At 44.7% G+C, this 19,176-nt stretch overlaps 1 protein-coding gene across 1 annotated transcript; it reads left to right on the forward strand.

Moving 5' to 3' along the window:
* Window positions 1-185: 185 nt before the first annotated feature.
* On the forward strand, window positions 186-17,940 carry NUP88 (nucleoporin 88). The gene is made up of 17 exons (XM_081843514.1): window positions 186-596; window positions 1,691-1,860; window positions 3,552-3,677; window positions 5,011-5,097; window positions 5,221-5,397; window positions 5,846-6,032; window positions 7,386-7,536; window positions 7,964-8,062; window positions 8,761-8,851; window positions 10,204-10,305; window positions 10,734-10,892; window positions 12,081-12,206; window positions 12,964-13,029; window positions 15,034-15,114; window positions 16,722-16,848; window positions 17,071-17,189; window positions 17,735-17,940. The coding sequence occupies exons 1-17, from the start codon at window positions 201-203 to the stop codon at window positions 17,796-17,798; spliced, it is 2,328 nt and encodes a 775-aa protein (XP_081699640.1). The 5' UTR covers window positions 186-200; the 3' UTR covers window positions 17,799-17,940.
* The last annotated feature ends 1,236 nt before the right edge of the window (window positions 17,941-19,176 follow it).

The raw sequence follows: 19,176 nt of genomic DNA on the forward strand, positions 1-19,176 counted from the left end.
GAACGGACGGGATGTTCTTTCGACGTAAGCAGCCCTCACTTCCACTGCAGGATAATTAGAATATCTATGGAAAACCCCGTAGCCCCGCGCAGCTTTCACGTCTACACTTTTCACAAGTCTACGGTCCAGAGACCGCTTGCGTCACTAAGCCGCGGTGCACTCTGGGTCTCGTCCTTTCCTCGCTCCCTCCCGTGGCGAAGATGCCCGCTGGGCTTAACCATCTTTATCGGTCCGCCGGGACGCCGACGTCACCGTCCGCGGTGCACTCTGGGGCTCGTAGTCCCGCGCTCCTGAGGCGGCGAGGCCCCGACCGGCTTCATCGGCCGGCGACGATGGCGGCGGCCGTGGCGCCGGGCCTGGGAGAGCGCTGGTGGGCGGAGCTGCCTCACCACGCCGTGCTGTGCCGCTTGCGGGAGCAGGCCGACAAGGAGGCTGGGCCGGAGCCGGGGCCCGAGTCGTCGCGCCCGTCCCTCCCGCGGGACCTGTTGTTCGGCCTCGGCGGGGAGCTCTTCCTGTGGGACGGCGAGCGCGCCGCCTTCTACGCCCTCAGCCTGAGGGGCCTGGGCGACGAGCCCGACAGGCTGGGCCAGTACCAGGTGCGGCCTTTCGCCCCGATAGGGCTCGGCCCTCACTGAGGTGGCCAACCTGTGTTTGGGGCGCCGCCGCTTCGGGCCTCAAGGTGGTGGCGGCTCACCTGTGGAAAGCCCCTCCATATAGGACTATAGGCTTGCATTATCAGTAGCGATAATAATGAATGGCTTATTGCGGTTTTTTGTCTCCCAAGGAGTTCAAGGTGGCATATAGTGGTATCTCGGGTTACATACGCTTCAGGTTACATACTCTTCAGGTTACAGACTCCGCTAACCCAGAAATAGTGCTTCAGGTTAAGAACTTTGCTTCAGGATAAGAACAGAAATAGGGCTCCGGCAGCGCAGCGGCAGCAGGAGGCCCCATTAGCTAAAGTGATGCTTCAGGTTAAGAACAGTTTCAGGTTAAGAACAGACCTCCGGAACGAATTAAGTACTTAACCCGAGGTACCACTGTACATGCTTCCCCAATTAATCCCACCAGCACCACACACACAACAACCCTGTGAGGTGGGTTTGGCTGAGAGGCAGTGACTGATCCCTAAGGTCACACCCAGTGAGTTTTGTGGCTGAGCAGGGATTTGAACGCAGGTCCCATAATTTTTGGGAGGGGGCAGGTCTTTTGTTAGGGGGGCAGAACCTCATTTAAGCTATGTATTTTTATTGATCTTTATTGATTTAGGGGGGCTATGCCCAGGTCTCTGGTGTTCTAGTCTAGATAACTACTACACTGCAGCTGTGTTTTTAATTGATGTCCGAGCATTGGGAGAGAATGCTTGAAGGAACACGGCTGCTGGTTTCTCCAAGCTTTTTGTCCAAGGCAGACCCTGTGGGTTTAGTGGTCTCTTGGTTAGATAGAAGAACAGTAGCGGCTACCAGTGCTTTGCATGAAGCCTAAGAATAATATAGGTAGTCTTCATCCATATCAGATCATGCCTGAAAGAGTGAGCACAGATGAAATGGTAGGAAGCAACAGGTGCAGTTTGCTTGCAGCCAAATGTGTAATTGAGTGACACATACGCATTTTGCACTAGTTTTAAAGATTTTGTTCTGCACAAAGTTCAAATATTTAAGCGTTAACCGATTGCCGCTTTGATTTCCAGACCCTGCTCTGCATAAATTCACCCTTTTTTGAGGTGTATCAAACTGCACTGAGTCCTACACAGGAGCATGTAGCTCTGATAGGAACAAAAGGCCTGATGGTGCTGGAGTTACCTAAACGCTGGGGAAAGAACTCTGAGTTTGAAGGTGGAAAACCAGTGGTTAATTGTAGGTATGTAGGCTCTCCATTTCTCATAATTGCTTTGCAGCTTTAGAACTAGGGATGGTTGCTATTTCATTATCATCTGGGTCTGTAAAGAAAGCAGTTTTGAGTACATTGTGTCAATCTCATTTGATGACTGTTTTTACTGAAGTTCTCAAGCATTACAGTGGTACCTCGGGTTACATACACTTCAGGTTACATACGCTTCAGGTTACAGACTCCGCTAACCAAGAAATAGTGCTTCAGGTTAAGAACTTTGCTTCAGGATAAGAATAGAAATTGTGCTCTGGCAGCACGGTGGCAGCAGGAGGCCCCATTAGCTAAAGTGGTGCTTCAGGTTAAGAACAGTTTCAGGTTAAGAACGGACCTCCGGAACGAATTAAGTACTTAACCTGAGGTACCACTGTATATTTGGAGGGACTTTGTTTCAGCTGCATACGTTCCACTACTACAGTATAGAGAGGCAGTCTCTTTTCAAACTTTTTTAGAAGGGTGGCTGAGGTGCTTTATGATGCAGTGTTAGGATACATGCTTTGTAGGCCTGAGGTTCTAGGTTCAGTTCCTTGCTTTTCCATTAAAAGTGATTGCTTTTGGGCAAAGTTCTGAAGCAGTCCATCTTGCTGATGGCACATTTGCTTTGCTGTATCAAGTGGAGGCTAAGGCAACTTTTCTTTGCAATGGAAGTAGTATCATCCATCTTCTCAAATTGCTCACAGTTAACATTTGACAGATCACTGCGAGGCTGGAGAAAAGAGTAAAGGCTCTTGAAATTCTCCCCATTGTGGAAGAAACAGGAGAGGACATTGCACAGAGAACTCACAGCCTGGCAATCTGCATTATTTGCTAGTATCAGTGATCTCTATGTGCACGTCACTAAATATGAGAGGATAGGTCCCTGGCTCATGGAGCTTACAATCCATAAACAGAACAAGGAAGACAAGGGGCGATGAGAGGCAAATGAAGGCAATGGTAAACAAGGAATGGATACATGAATATTTCAGAGATATGTACTTGAGCATAGTTATAGCACTAGGAGAAAGAGGCTAGGGGACTGTGCCAAAGAATAGGTTTTGAAGAGAGAGAGAGAGCTTCACAAATACATTACTGGGAGGCGATTCTGGGCATAAGCAGGGTCATTTGTGGGAGCAGGACTGTTAATTGGTTCAAAAACAAGATTTCAGGAAATGTTATTTTTGGACAATAGCTACTCTTTCAACCTTTTTTTACATTTATGGGGAAGATCAGTTTGATTTTAGATTGGAAGCACTTTCGATAACTGAGTGTGACTACATTTTTACCTAGAAGAAAGCTTCCTTAGTTAAATTCTTTCACCACAGAGATAAAATGTTTGAGTACTGACCCTTCAGGACCAATGATAGCTAATTATTTAGTACGTAGAGTTTAAGCAAGGGTAGTGTTCATTTAACACATCAAGTTAGGAAATAAAAAAGGACTGTTACAAGCCTGTCTATCCCTTGAGCTTTTTTGCTTTTAATAGGTTTGCCAGTTGGGGAGGAAAAGCCTGGCCTGTTCTTGTGCTCTTGACACCAGCTTGATCTGCAGAAATTGGCAGGGGACATAGGCATGAACATCTGTAGCCCAAGCTGCTGGTCAAAGGCACAGTAACAGTCAAACAGTTGGCAGCCCTCTGTTGGGTTGGAACATAGTGCTTTTCATGATGGAGACCTGTCTTCTTGCAGCACCATCCCTATTGCTGAAAGGTTCTTTACTAGTTCACCATCCCTGACCCTGAAGCATTCCGCCTGGTACCCCAGTGAGACACTGGACCCTCACATTGTGCTCTTAACATCTGACAACACGATAAGGTAACTTTATTGCTCTGAATGGTTTGCTTTTGAGCAGGCTTTGAGAAATCCAAGGAGCCTGGTTTCCCTGACTGTTTAAAAAGGTGGTGCTGGTATCCAATATATATTAGTCATCCTTTTTTATATATAAAATTTAGTGGAATATAGTGGTGAAGAGTGTAAGCCGCAGGCTTTTAGTTTTCTGGTTCAAATCTTTGCTCAGCTGCAGACTCACTCAATGATCTTGGGCAATCTTTCTTACTTCAGCTGCCTCGTTGACAATAAAAGGGGGGACAATAAAAGGTCTGAAATATTTTCTGTGCACTGCACATGCTGTATCATTGTTCTGTTGCATGCCCCCCCTCCAAATCTCTGAGTAGTGAGAGCCTCTAAGGGGTTCCAGTGCTTCCCTGGGTTTGGTTCCCTTGCAATTAAGGTCAATGGAGACTGGTGTCTTTTTGAGATACAGTTTTATAAAAATCATATGTACAATCCAAGTATCAAATGGAGGGGCTCACAGCATTATCCTAGGAGCTTTTCCAGCTAATTAGCAGAGTATAAATGCTTTCAGAGGCTAATGTAGCGTCCTTTAAATATTTATTTGATGGGGTCATTTGGAACCACATGCTTAGAGACCCACGGAGCAATTGTTTAAGCAATACTTACTACAGTTTTCTCCCACTCTTCTTCCAAGGAGCTCAGGGTGGCATGTATGCTCCATCCTCTTATTTTATCTTCATAGCAACCCTGTGTAGTAGGTATGTCAGACCTGGAGGGAGTGACTAGGCCAGGACTACCCAGCAAGGCTGAGGGCTAAGCAGGGCTTTGAACTGGGTTTCTCTGGTCTTGGTCTGACACCAGGGCAGCTCTTCAGCTGAAGTGATACTGCACCAGCTTCTGCCAGTGTAATAATGTCGGGTGCAGTACAGTGGTGCCCCGCAAGACGAATGCCTCGCAAGACGAAAAACCCGCTAGACGAAAGGGTTTTCCGTTTTCGAGGCGCTTCGCAAGACGAATTTCTCTATGGGCTTGCTTCGCAAGACGAAAACGTCTTGCGAGTCTTGTGATTTTTTTCGCTTTCCCCCCTCCCTTTTTCTAAGCCGCTAATAGCCGCTTTGCCGCTAATAGCCCCTAAGCCGCTAATAGCGCTAATCCGCTAAGCCGCTAATAGGGTTGCTTCGCAAGACGAAAAAACCTCAAGACGAAGAGACTCGCGGAACGGATTCTTTTCGTCTTGCGAGGCACCACTGTACTGAAAATTGTAAAGGTATTCAGCTAATAGAGGTTGGGTTTATAGAAGCTATTATCTGGGATGTGCTTCTTGTTTTTTAAAATGTCGTATTTTGCTTTAAAGGATTTACAGCCTGAATTCCCCCCAGACACCCGTGAAAGTGATTCATCTTTCAGAAGCTGATGAGGAGACTCTGAGACTCAATAAGGGGTGAGGTCTGAAGTTTCCCTCATAGTTGCCCCTCCAAGCACACACCAGCGGCCACTTTTTGTTGGGCAAACTGAATGTGTGCAGAGAACTGCTACAAACTCAACTGACTGCTCCCTCCCTTAGGAGAGCCTACACAGCACTGATAGGAGAAACGGCAGTAGCATTCGATTTTGGGCCCCTGGCAGCAGTCCCCAAGAACATTGCTGGGCAGCGAGAGAAGGAGGAAGTGCTAGCGTATCCTCTCTACATCTTGTATGAAAATGGGGAGACTTTTCTGACCTACATTAGTCTGCTGCACAGGTAAAGCTCTAACCCAGATTCATGATCCTCCTTTCACCTTCATTTTTTGCACTGGGCAGTGCTTGACCAGACCTCATAGATGGCTGGGCGGTAGGTGGGTACTGATTTGAACACCAAAACAGTTGCTCCTAGTTCAACTCTGAATGGAAACCCAGGGTTCAAGAATCAACGCTTGCCTGTATTATCTCCTTGTATGGTTGAGGTGATTTGGTTGGTGTCTGATTAGTATATCCTAGCCTTTCTGCTCTGAGGCTGGCAGGGTCAGTTTGGTGCCTTGGTTGGCTGCAAAACTTTGCTGTTCCAGGTATTTGGCCATGGCTTGCTTGCTTGGAGTTTTTTTGCGGGTGGCAGCAGCAGCAGCAGCAAACTGCCCTAGAAGTTTGAGCTCTTCCCAGTAGGCTTCCTTTGATTCCACCTTCCTTCCCCCCCCCCCATTTCTTTTTTGTAGCAGTGGAAACCTTGGTCGGCTCTTGGGCCCACTGCCAATGCATCCTGCAGCTGAAGACAACTACGGGTACGACGCTTGTGCAGTTCTCTGCCTTTCATGCGTTCCCAACATCTTGGTGATTGCCACAGAGTCGGGGCTGCTTTATCACTGCGTGGTACTGGAGGGAGAAGAAGATGATGAACAGATGGTATGTTTGCCTGAGTTTTCAGGAGAGCTTCCCCACCACCACCACCCCATTATTGAGGAGGGACTGTAGTACTTTGCACTCAAAGGTCCCACACTCAAACTCTGGCTTTTCCAGTGAAAAGGACTGGGTAGCATGTGGTAGGAGAGGCCTCTTCCAGAGTTCACAGAAAGCTGCTGCCTGTCCTAATATTGGGCAAGATAGACCCGTGGACTTGGCATAAGGTTGTTATGTGTATCCCCAACCTGGATATTCATTTTTAGCTTGCTATCTTTGCAGGCCTCCCCATTTTTGTAACAGGTTTTTCACATTACGACATGTGCTTACTGAGCATGTGACCAATAGTACAGTGCTGTTGCACACTCTTATCCTTTTTCTAAATTTATTTGTTGTACTGATATCCCACTTTTCCTCCAAGGAGCTCAAGGTGGCTCCCTCTCCAGCAATCTGTTCCCACAGAAGCATGATGGCCCTCTGCCCAGCTGATGATTTGCAGTTCCTAAACCCTAAAACTGTGGCTCATCTTAATTACGCAAATTGGTATTGTTTTCCCCTGATCAACATCTTTGTCTCTGCAGCCATAAACGATTTTGGAGGTTCTGCAAGGAGGTTGCATCCAACTCAGTTGTATCCAGAATAGACTCAATGAAATTAGTGGACCTAAGATAGTCATACATGCTATTCATAGCAGCCACCATGGTATAGTAGTTAGAGTGTCAGATTAGGACCCAGGAGAGGTCCAAGTTCCCACTCAGCCATGTAGCTCACTGGGTGGCTTTGGGCCAGTCACTGCCTCTTGGCCTAACCTACCTCACAGGGTTCTTGTGGGGATTAATTGAGGAGGGGAGTGCCATGTTCACCATCTTTAACTCCTTGGAGAAAAAGGTGAGGTATAAATGCAGTAAGTAATACTCAACCCCTTCAGAATTAATGGACATGACTAAATACAGCCGGGTGTCTTATATTTCATATTCCTCTTCTATTGAGGAGCTATTTTAAAAACCCTGTGCATCTCAGAAATGCACAATATTGATCTGCATTTGGACCTTAAAAGCATAAACACACAAAAGAGTAAGAAGTAGATATTGTTTCCCCTCCCCACCAGCTCACTAGGAGACAGTTGAGGGTTCTCTATTTATATTTCTTTATTATTTGTACTTACAGCTCACACTTTATCAAATGCTGGGTTTCCCATTTAAAATACATGCAATGTGCGATTAAAATAATAAACAAACCCCCAATTTTTACCTTTTTTTTGCAGCGGGGAGGGAGGTGCTTCCTAAGTGAATTTAATCCCTTGAGCTATTATCTCAAGGGAGGACAAATTTAGAAGTGTTAACCAAATTATCTCTGCAGTCTGTCAAATCCTGGGATTCAAGAACTGACCTCATTCCGTCGCTCTACGTGTTCGAATGTGTTGAACTGGAGCTTGCACTGAAACTGGCTTCAAGGGAAGGGGAGGAACCCCTGGAGTCGGACTTCTCCTGCCCAATCAAATTGCATAGAGGTAGGAGCACAAGTCAGTTACCTCTCTTGCTTTCCCCTTGCTCTGCTCACTTGGCATCCAATTAAAGCAACCTTTCAGGTAAATACAAAAATTAATAAATGCCAGGCTGCCTGTTCCTTGATTTGCACGTATCTTTATGTCACAGGATAGCATCACCCAGCTGGCCCAGCAAGCTGTTTACTTTCTCATTCTGCAGCTCCCGGTGGTCTGAGTTGCTTTGCCCTCTTGAGGCAGCCCATCAATAAATGAGAGGGTGGCAACAATGTGGGTCATTGCTGGGAGTTCATGGAACTGCTTTACATAAACAGGTTCGGCACAGTTCGATTTTCACGCAGTTCCACGTTGCCGCTATCATATGTGGACTAAAACATTCCCGTGTCTTTGTTGGCTCTCCATGAATGCATAAATATCTCACTTGCATTTTCAGATCCCAAATGTCCCTCTCGATATCACTGTACACATGACGCTGGGGTGCACAGCATTGGAGTCACCTGGATCAACAAACTTCAAAAGTTCCTTGACTCAGGTAGTAGTGAAACCTTCCTGTCTTGGAATGTTGCATTCCTAAGCCTTGTTTCTCACAGATGCAACTTGTCTTGAGTAGTGCGTGCCAGTAGTGTGGAAAGGTGAGATATAAATAGAGTGGACAGTGGTACAGTTTAGTGAGACATCTGAATCTGGCAGACCATAGTTTACCTCCAACTAGAACTGAAAACCTACTTCAAACTTTAGTTTCCAATTCAGATTTGGAGGTAAACTAAGATTTGACTAAGCCGGAAATAATGAAGGGCATCGGAGCACGTGCAGAGAGGAGGGAGAACCAGAGCCTAAGGCATGACACTCAAAACACAACCATGTGAACTGAACCCATATATTGCTGGCACAACCCATTCAAAAATGTGATCCAAAACTGGTAGGGCCAGAGCAAATTTGTCATTATCTGCGTCCTCCCAATGGTCAGGACCACCTCCTTTTCTCTTCCTCCACCTCCCAATGGGCTGCCAGGAAAGGGACAGATGGCTTTTGTCAGAGATCTGAAATGATCACCTGCATTTTCTGTTACTCAGTCCAGTTTGGCTCCCTCCCCCTACCAATCCCCTTTCCCCTCCAGATTCCCCCAACCTCCGCATGAAATTTGGCTAGGAATTCTGATTTCCTCATTACTGTTCTGTGGGGTGATAGGTGTGACTCCCCAGTAACCTGCATGTTTACTTGTTTTTTCAGATGAAGAAGACAAGGACCGTTTGCAAGAACTTGGAGCAGAACAGAAATGCATCGTAGAGCACATCCTTTGCACAAAACCTCTGCCATGCAGGTAAGAGTCTACTTCTTCCCAAATCCATATTCTTCTTGCAGCTGCTTACTGCTGGAGAATCCAGGCCAAGAACACAACTCAGTTTCTGAAAAATCAAGCATTGAATGGTGTTATTTGTGTTAAGATTTGGATGAGCAAGCAGGGTGGACAGGGAAGGAGAACTGTGTTTGTGTCTCTCTGTGGTGAAGACAAGGCTCTTGACTGTTTTTGGGGTGCCCCTTTTTCTAGGTCTGGGTAAGAAGGATGTTGGCTGGAAAAAGGCTTTTTTTGGAGAACATGAGAGAACAAGGCATGAATGCTTATTCTGGGGATATTCAGGAGGCCTTCAGTGAGCAAAATGTTAAGCCCCATTACCCAGAGTTGGGCAGGGAGATGTAATGAAACAGAAAGCTTTACTGATGTGACACGCACTTAGCACTTCCTTAGTGAGTACCCTCAGAATCTTGTGTAGATCCCAGGTTGGAAACATCTGCATCCCAGGTGGGTTCAACAGAAGGAGGCCTTCTTAACTAGCAAGACATGCATGGATGGGCCAATGGAAATTTCAGCTTTCTTCTAGTAAATGTGACAGACGCACGACTTTGAACTGGTTTTTCAAGGTGTTGGAACAGAGCCCCAGTTGAGGCTGTACTGCAGTAAAGGCAGCACATTGGTGATACTGGCGGAAAACTGAAACACAGAATCATAAAATTGTAGAGTTGGAAGAGACCCCAAAGATCATATCGTCAAACCCCCTGCAATGCAGGAATATGCAGTTTTCCGATACAGGGATCAAGCCTGCAGCCTTGGCATTAACAACACCACACTTTAACCAACTGAACTATCCAGGCATTTCTGCCTGCTGTGACATTTCAAGACCTACTTAGTGGTCTTATAGATGTGATGGGTAGAATCTCTGCAAGACACCAGCATAGGGTCCACTGCAGCTTCTGGATATTTAAAGACTTATAAATCTTGCATTCAGCCTCCAGATGAAGAGGCAGAGCCAAATTGGGTCAAAATACAGGAATAGGGCCTAAACAGACGATAATGAGCTGGAGGGATTATCTCTGGTAATTATAGATCTGAGAACAATGGTGGGGATGACCTCTACTCTTGCTCAGTTTTTGCAGAAGACTGACCAGGAGAGACACTAAGCATCAAAAAGCCTAGGAAACCAAATCAGTATGAGGCTGTAAATGTGGCTACAGTGAAGGAAGAATCTGATAAGAGGCACTTAAAAGATTTGCTAGATTCTGCGGTGGATTCTTTGTTGTGTTAGTCTGAAGACAGCAAGTGACTTCTGCTCTTCTGTTCTTGGGGTTGCCAATGTTTTCTGGGATAGCTTGACATTTTCTGTTCTGTTCCTTCAGCCAAGCGGCCTCAATTATAGGGTTTTGGATCGTCTCAGACATTCTGGGTCCCACAATGGTCTGCATCACCAGGAGCTACGAATGTGTCACCAAACCTCTTCTGTACGTACTGAGCCACACTTACCTATTTAATGCTGAAATATGGTAGGCATACTTCCAAGGACATAGTATATTTCCCTTATATAGTTGCTAGGACTCCTGAATTGCCTAGGTAACTCCTTCAAGATTCCATGGCACCAGGCTCTGCTGACCTTGAATTCATGACTATTGGTTCTCCTAGTAATCCCTGACATACCCCTTCATTACCTTGACTGGCACACTTGCCTTTCCCTTATTCCTAACTAGGCTTGTGTTAATAATTCTCTGAAGTTTCTTATTCAGCATTTCATGCCTGCTCTTTGCAAAGGTCTGCAAACTTTTTTTGGGGGGGAAGGGTGTAAAAGAATTAAAAACCTCTAAAGAACTTCATGAAAGCAAGTGAGGAGTGTCTTTGGAAATGTCTAACTAATGTCTGACACTTGTATTGACAGTTCTGCCATCCACCCACCATGCCCTCCTCTTCTGTGCACCAAGCAAGATTCGCCGGTTACAGTCTCACCTCTCCGCATCCTGGCCGAATCGCAGGATTCCTTTGAGCGACACATCCGAAATATCCTGGATCGCAATTCTGCTAACCCTCTCCTATTGAAGTATGAAATCTTTCTGGAGGCAAAAGGCTTTCGTCATCCCCCATCACTCCTGTGTCCCCAAAAGGCAAAGGCACACCTTGGCCTTTGGTGTTGTTTGGAAGTGGGGGTTCCATCATCTAGTATTCTCAGCCCCTTTCCTTTCACTCTGACAGGGTTCACCCTTCTCATTGCTATAATCCTGCATAAGGTCTACACTTGCTGTTCCACCACCTCCATCTTCAGGATGGATTTATGCACAGTGGTCTTTCGTTCTGGCTGATCTCCGCTCCTCTTCTCCCGCACTTGACAGCTCTTGCAACTTCACTGGTGCCACCATAAATTTCTTGCTGCTCTTTCCGCACCAGCATATTCTGTGGCTCAGTCATGGCACAGTCACTTTGGGGTTCTGGCTGGGTTGTTAGGCTCATGGGACATAAATCTAGCAGGGTCGGTGGGCTACCGCGATGAGCAGGGCTTCTTGGCTTCTCTTTACTATAAGTGTTTCTGGGCATTTAAAATAGATCGGCTTTCTGGTGTGTTGATCAGCATCTGACTCGAGGGCTTTGTCAAATGCAATTTGATTGTAATTTCCTTATCTGAGCTGAACCCTCAGTTTGAGGCCAGTTAGAAATCTTACCTAAATAACTGGACCCCTCTCCAGTTCAAGCTTCTTGATGCACACAGCCTTAGGGCATATGGTGTCAGAAGCATTTGTGTGGCAAAGCAGCCTGGGATAGCTCAGTCGGTAGAGCATGAGACTCTTAGTATCAGAGTCGTAGGTTCAAGCCCCACATTGGGCAAGAGCTTCCTGCATTGCAGGGGGTTGAACTAGACGACCCTTAGATCCCTTCCAACTCTAATTCTATGATTCTAAATGCTCTTTATCAGAGCATGTACCATAGTTTTCCATGTATAAGACGAGCTTTTTTTCTTTAAAAAGTAGGTTAAAAATTAGGGGGCGCCTTATACACGGATGGGGAACAGGGGGTACGTGGGATTGTTTGCCGCTGGGAGCCGGAGATTGTCAGCGGCTATTGGTCATGTTATTTGCGGCAATTGTGCGGGTGATTGGTGGCTTTAGCAATGCATGTGAGTTGCAGGGCAGGTGGGTGAGTCATGTTTCAACAACTCTGGGCCAGCCCCCAAAAAGCTCAACAACTCTTGGCAGTACGGTATAATGGCCAAGATGGTGTTGTGTTTGTCTTCCAGGTCTGCAGATAAAGAAGTTTCCCCTCCCCCTGAAGAATGCCTTCAGCTTCTCAGCAGAGCCACTCAAGTGTTCAGGGAGGAATACATTCTGAAACAGGACTTGGCCCGAGAGGAGATCCAGCGAAGGTAAAATGGGCCCTTAGCTTCTAACTCCTTGCTCTTCTTCCCTCCTGTTGCAGCAACAATTGGCTATTTTCTGATCTTGATCCTGCAATCTATTATCTGCCAACTTCATCAGATGTAATGCAATAGGGACAAGAATCTCTAGTGAATAGCTTTCCTGCCCTTGGGAATTATTTACATTTTTGTGAAGAGCATATTCCTGATTTGCTTTGTCATTGGCTAATCGAAAGAGTGGCATAACTGGGTGGAAATCCCTGCCTTGTTTCCCCCCAACCCCTGCTCCAGAGGAAAAACAATCGGTGGCAACGTTTGGCTTAATTCCAAAAGCCTTCTGCAAGCTGTCAATTCTGTCCTCTGGCAAAGGAGAGTGAGGGTGTAATGCACCTCCTCCAGCAGCCCTCTGGATTGGGGTGGGGAAAGGGGTTGGCCTGCCCACCAGAGAATGCAGCCCCTAACAGAGTATCAAGGGAATGTGTTCCCCCACCACCACGGAAAAAGGTTGCCCACCTCTGTTCTACAGCTAGGTCGTTATCCTCCCCCTTTCTCTCGTTTTCGGAACAGAGCAGTTAATAGCACAATTCCCCTTTCTGTTGTATGTGTGTCTTTAAATGTCTCCACCCCCGGTTAACCCCCTTGTTCCTCATAATTTATTTTTCTCATTGAACAATGGGTTAGAGGTGTAGGGGAGAGCAGAAAGGCAAGCCAGGTTGCGTCAAAAAAACCTAACAGTTTGGCCATCCCTTCAACCCTTGCTCCTCAGAGTGAAATTGCTTCGGGAACAGAAAAAGAAGCAGCTGGAAGATCTTGCCTACTGTCGAGAGGAAAGGTGAGGTGACTGTCTCTTTGCCTTTTAAGCTCGCTTGGCTGGTAGTTTAAAAGAACTGGGTCGCCCCGTGGGAGCAGCTGAGAGCTCAGTGGTAGAGAATGTGCCTTGCATGTCAAAAATCTCTGGTTTAACCCCATCCATCACTAGTGAAAAATGTTTGTGGGTATTAGGGCCAGGAAAGCCCTCGTGTGCAAGACCTTAAAGAGCTGCTACCAGCCAGAGTAGGCATCACTGAGCCTAGAAGGATCTGTAAGGTACTTTTCAGAGCATCCTTTCCAGAGATGTCCACCAAGGTCTGATATTAGACACAAGTGTTTTACCCCAGGTTAAAACCTGAAGAGATCTTCTAGGATTTGCTGATTTTGTTACTCTTCTTTTCCATGTGATTTAGTCCCCACTTTGTGTTCCTGTTCTAGTGATAGTTTGATTCATTAGTGATATTTTAGTGTAAGCTTGTTTTAAAGAAGTGTGTTCCTAATAACTGTCTGGGGTGTCTACTAGACTTCTGCCACTTGCCTGCTTTTCATTATGCTGCTTTTAAGAATATAAGAAGAGCCCTGTACCTAAATTGGGCCCAAAGTAGCACTAAAACATAATATCCTCCTGCTCATCTTTTTTTTTTTTTAAACTACTAGCTAAAAGTTCCTGGCGTTGCTCAGGGATTCTTAGAAATCAAAAGATGCTGGTATTTATAAATGGATAATGTAATCTGTAATTTCCAGGGCTCTTGATGCCACCTCCCAACACCCAATTATATTTAAATAGAGACGAAACATCCTCCACCATCTCAGGAACTACCATGCCAGATCTGGAAATGTTAACCAGTGCAGTTTGGATCCAGGGTTGTCATGGCCCAACTTGGTTAAAGTCCAGGTTGGCCTGATTTGGTATGGGATTCAGGCTTTCACTAAACCCAGTGCGCAACCCCTTTAATTTTCTGCCAGATTTGGTTAAAATCCAAATGGCATCTGACAGTATCCAAACCTAGACAAAAACCCACTCTGCCTCAAGAACCATCATGCCAAACTGGGCAACGATGCCATCAGAGGTTCCCCAATTGACAGAGGTAGGAAGAGTTCGTTCTGCCATCTTGATTCAAAATGGCAGCCGACTGTATCCAAGCATCAATGGAAATTGGCTCTTTGGCCTCAGGCACTGCACTGTTGTGCCAAGTTTGGGAATGACATCTTAAGAATGCCTAGAGAACATACAGGTAGACAGACCACTTTCCAAAACATATAGTAGGCTAGAAAAAGTTTGTGGTTTTATTTGCTTCTGGCTGTTTTTTATAAAATGTGTCAAACAACATCGGTTGGCATTGTCTTTTAATGGAACATAGAAGTTATCAGTGGGTAGTGCTGCTGGGATTTCCTGGACATTACTGGGATTTCAGTGGTGGACGTTTTGGGGTTTGGGGTTCAGTGGGGCACTTCAGTTATACACGTACATGGATTCAATTACTTTCGGTTGTCTTATTTCACCGTACTCATAAAATCTCTGCTTCCACTATCCCAAATTTAAGGATGTGCAAGAAAATTATTTGCTTATTTGTTTGTTAGAGAAAGCCTAATTTGCTTTGCTATGAGTTTCCTTTTGCCATTGATGTCTATGGGAGACCCAGCTGCTCTTCTGCTGCCTGTCATTTCTGTGTTTTCCATCTGGTTGGCATGAAAATGCATTCCATGTCTATAACAGACCTGTCAGGTTCAGACAAAGACACTCCCTTTATGAGCCGTTTTTAAAAGGCACACATAGAGCACAGCACCGGCTAAGTTATAGTAACTGGTGTCCAGGATTTGGATGGGAGTCAAAATTTCCTAAAACTCTCCCTTGCAGCCTCATGTAGACATGCCAGCTGCTGGTGGGAGACATGGAAAGAGAAGGGTGCACTGCCCTTTAGAACTGCTTTGTTTCATAAGAAACAATAAATAGACCCCACTTGTTCTGTTTTATGAGACAAATGCGCACCACTATCCCAGAATAACATTTCCTCTTCGCCCAAAGGAAAAGCTTGCGGGAGATGGCAGAGCGATTAGCTGACAAGTACGAGGAAGCCAAAGAGAAGCAGGAAGACATTGTGAACAGGTAAAAGGGCACACTCTTCACAAGGCTCTCTTGCTGGGGGCTGGAGCAAGAAAATGCCCATGCCTGTCTGATGCCAAGTATGCCTTGGGCTTGTGCTGAAGCCTTGTCCTTAAGATGTGCACCCTTCGGAATTGCTGGGCCTGAATTAATGATAAAGAAAGCCAGGTTGTGGAGAGGCATTTCAGCTGAGCAGCATGCAGTTTGGCAGCCAGCTGAACTAAACCTACAATTTAAGCTGCTGCTAACAGTTTCGTGCAAGTTTATTCACTGACTAAAGCCTTTAAACCCGTGTTTAAAATGGCAGAGATGCTCCCAAACAATGCTGTTGTCTTTGGAAGGGCAAGCTGTTTGGAATTGGCATTATCTAGCCAAACTTACACCCCCTGATGTGTGCCTGAGTGGTCTGTGTATTAGCCGAGAGAGAATAGGTGAGCAACACAGTTGCAAATGGATTTTGTGTGAAGTTAATTGGTCCCATTCTTCCTGAAAAGCAGTTGACAGAAGCCAACTTAATAAAGGAGGGTTGGGAGCGCTTTGAAAGTAGGGGTACCACAATTAATGTGCATAATTTTGCATAACTTTGATTAGAAAATGGGTGGTGTGCAGTTTGTATATGCAGTTTAATATTCGGTTGGGAGATGGGTGGAGTATAAATAATAAATTATTATTATTATTATTATTATTATTATTATTATTATTATTATTTAGTCTTTGGACCTGCTTGGGAATACATACAGCTTTGATGGCAACTTTCAGCATTTTGAAAATAAGGACTGAATTTGTCTTTAGGCAATTACGCTTGTAGTGTAGGGTGACAGTCCCCTCTTCTGCTCCTGCTTAATTAGCACTTGACAATTGTCTCTGTTCTAAAAGCAGAATTTGCAAACAATTAACTTTGTCTACAAGTTGGGGATGGTCACACGTTACTCAACAAGTGTATAGTCTCTGTGCACAATAGAAGAGCTGCAGAAATGAACTAGCATACACTTTCACAGTGTGCAGAGACCTCTTATATCTGTGTTGAATGTAACATATGAGTCAGCGCGTTGACTTTGACAGTGGTGGTATAGTAATATATGAAGTGGTGGTCAACTAAATCATCCTTGGAATAGACCCACTGAGTTGAATGTACATGATTAAGCTTGGTCCAGTTCAGTATTCTGAGTAAAACTTCGTTGAATACCATCCATGGTCAGTAAACGTGGGTTTAATTTGCCTCCCCCTCAGCTACTTTTGGTATGATATTGTCTGATTCACATTCTTTCAGAATTTTCAGGTAGGACTTATAATTGGTATCTGGCAAACCTTTTGGCAAATTATTTGAACATATTATTAGACTGTCGCTAAACTTCTCCTGGCTGAAAAAAAATGTAAGGAAAATTTCCCTGATTAAACCTTTTTCTGTCCGGCTGCTGTTACAATTTCTAACGGCTGTGTTGTTTCTTTTTTAATCTACTTTTAATGTTGTATAGCTTATTTTAGACATGCTTCAGATCTTCCTTACATCTTGTATCGTGGATATACATGGCTGCTGCTTTTATCTTGTTCTAGTCTGTGACTGCATAATAAAAAGATTGATTGACTAACACTGTCTTTGTGGGTTGAAGGATGAAGAAGGTACTGCGTAACTTCCACTCTCAGCTGCCTGTCTTGTCAGATAGTGAAAAGGACATGAAGAAGGAACTACAGACAATCGAAGAACAACTGCGGCACTTGGGAAATGCTATCCGGCAAGTAAGTGTGGATGTGCATTGTTTTTGTAACGTTTGGCTGTTTTTGTATACGTAACGCTTAGGGATTATCAAGTGATCTAAAAAGCCTTTAAAAAATAAATAAGTAGAAGAGGAGGGTGGGAGCTAGAGGCACTACGCGTGAAGCTGGAAGGCAGTATTTGAAACACTTTCTCAAGGGTTTTTGAAGCATCTGTCTCTTGTGCTATTTACTGCTTGCCCTTAGGTTAAAATGAAAAAGGATTATCAGCAGAGAAAAATGGAGAAGGGGACCAGTCCGCGGAAGCCTAGCATCAACCTTAACACCTATCAGAGGAAATGCATCCAAGCAGTTCTGAAAGAGGAGTAAGTGGGCGCTTGCACTTTGAAACACTTGGCAAATGAACAGCGAGCGAGTCAAGAGGCCCACCTCTTGGCTGCTGAGTTGTTGTGCTGATGCTGTGCTTTCAAGCAGTAATGTTGAGGGGTTGTACACGTGGGGTAAAAGGGTGCTGAAGTAAGAGGCTCCTACCAGTATTGGCACTGTGCCAGCTGTGAAAGACACACCTGCTCAGACAAACGTTCCCCTTATCACCCGATCTGAACCTCCTTCTTCACTCTTCCAATTGTTGCGCTGCTTGTTTTGTTACACATTTTAAGTGCAGTTGTTTCCGTGCTTAAATTGTTATCGTGTACGTTAACTGTATTTTTGGCAATTGGTTTTATACTGGCAAGCTGCCCAGAAGCAGTATATAAATTAATAAATGCTTGTTTGCTAGTGTAGCCGCTTGCAGTAGTGGAGGTGAAAACCCCACCCGGGAAAGTTGTGTGTTGCGCTCTGCTTTTCATGCCTTGTCTGCTCAGAATGGCTGAAGTCACTGAAGTGCTTTCTCTTTCTCTCTCTGATGCAGGGGAGAACGCATCCAGGCGATGGTAAAACAGATAAATGATGTCAGAAACCATGTGACCTTTTAGAGCCGTCATTAATGGTGTAAAGCAAACTCGTGAAACATGAAGGGAACGCAAACTGCCTTTCTCCTACTTTATACGTTTGGTTCCTTGTGTTATTTTTTTATATATAAAACATCTCTGTTGTGAATAAATACTTTTTTTGAAAGCTCGTCTCACTTCTAAATCTAGGCTTAGACTATTTGGTATGATGTACTGCTGTTTCTTCTCCAGAAGGCAAAATACAGGAAGAATCCTGCCAATAGATATTGGGCATAATCACCAGGATTACTCTGAAAGTCTCTTTACAGAACTGATTAATTCCCCACACACCAAAGGAGAAAGCACAAGCACAGTTTTACCCCTAGATATTGCAGGTGCCATATTAAGGTCAGTGCTGCTCATGTATTCAAGTTTTTTTGCAGCATTCACATAACGTAACAACAAAATGTCAGCCTATGTTTTCTCCCTATTTAATTCATGTCTGCCACTTGTCCAGTAAGTAAAAAACCATGTTGCCAATTACCCATTTGCAAATTAAGCCCCTACCCCATATCTTTTTAAAGAAAATCTATACCTTCCTTACTAGAACAGAAAACCTCTAAGCGGATGTTAATCCTTGCCTTTCTAGTTCTTACTGTATTTACGCAAATCTAATGTGCCATCGAATCTACTGTGCACCCTAATTTTCAAAAACATTGAAACCAAAAAACTATTTGCTGGTGGCATCAAATTTAATGCGCACCCTAATTTTTGCGATGTAGTTTGGCCAAAAAACGTGTGCATTACATTTGAGTAAATACAGTAATTTGCCCTCCCTGCAACCTGCAGTTCACATCTGCGCATAAAAACAAGTCAGAACTTGCCATGATGTCATAAGGATGATTTAACACAGGATAATAATGGAAACAAATCCTTAGGCTCAGTGATGAACAGAACATTAGACTGGTCCCCTACTATGACCATTTTGAGGAAAGCGTCACAGATCTCTTTCTAGCCTCATGACCTAACATTCACCTGGGCAGAAAGGAAGTATGAGAAGGATCACAAAATACTTTTTACCTCCTTTAATTTGGAACACTTCTTAAGGATACACCTTCAAATACAGTTAACAAATGGTTACATTTCTGAATTTGGTAGACAGGAGAATTTTACATCCACAGTTTCACAGGACACCAGAGGCTTGGTTCATTGGAATGTAGTATTCCAGACACTCATTTGGAATTTAAAGGCTTAACTAATTTTTTTCTTAAGGGACTATATTTATAGATGACTTGCCTGCCTCCTACCCTTATTCTTATCCAAACCATGCTTTAAGAGGTTGTATAGCAATGGCACAGGAGTCAAGTAAAGAAGATGTTAACAGGTTAGACATGCTGCAAGAACTTATTTTGCACATTTTAAG

This window comes from Podarcis erhardii, assembly GCF_964252035.2.
Source record: "Podarcis erhardii genome assembly, chromosome: 16".
Taxonomy (NCBI): Eukaryota; Metazoa; Chordata; class Lepidosauria; order Squamata; family Lacertidae; genus Podarcis; species Podarcis erhardii.

Bases quoted from the DNA above. Each gene is read 5' to 3' on its own strand.
- NUP88 (XM_081843514.1), top strand. From the start codon at position 201: ATGCCCGCTGGGCTTAACCATCTTTATCGGTCCGCCGGGACGCCGACG. The intron at 7,537-7,963 runs GTAGGAGCACAA...TTGCATTTTCAG, and splicing joins CCCAATCAAATTGCATAGAG to ATCCCAAATGTCCCTCTCGA. The intron at 15,115-16,721 runs GTAAAAGGGCAC...TGTGGGTTGAAG, and splicing joins CAGGAAGACATTGTGAACAG to GATGAAGAAGGTACTGCGTA.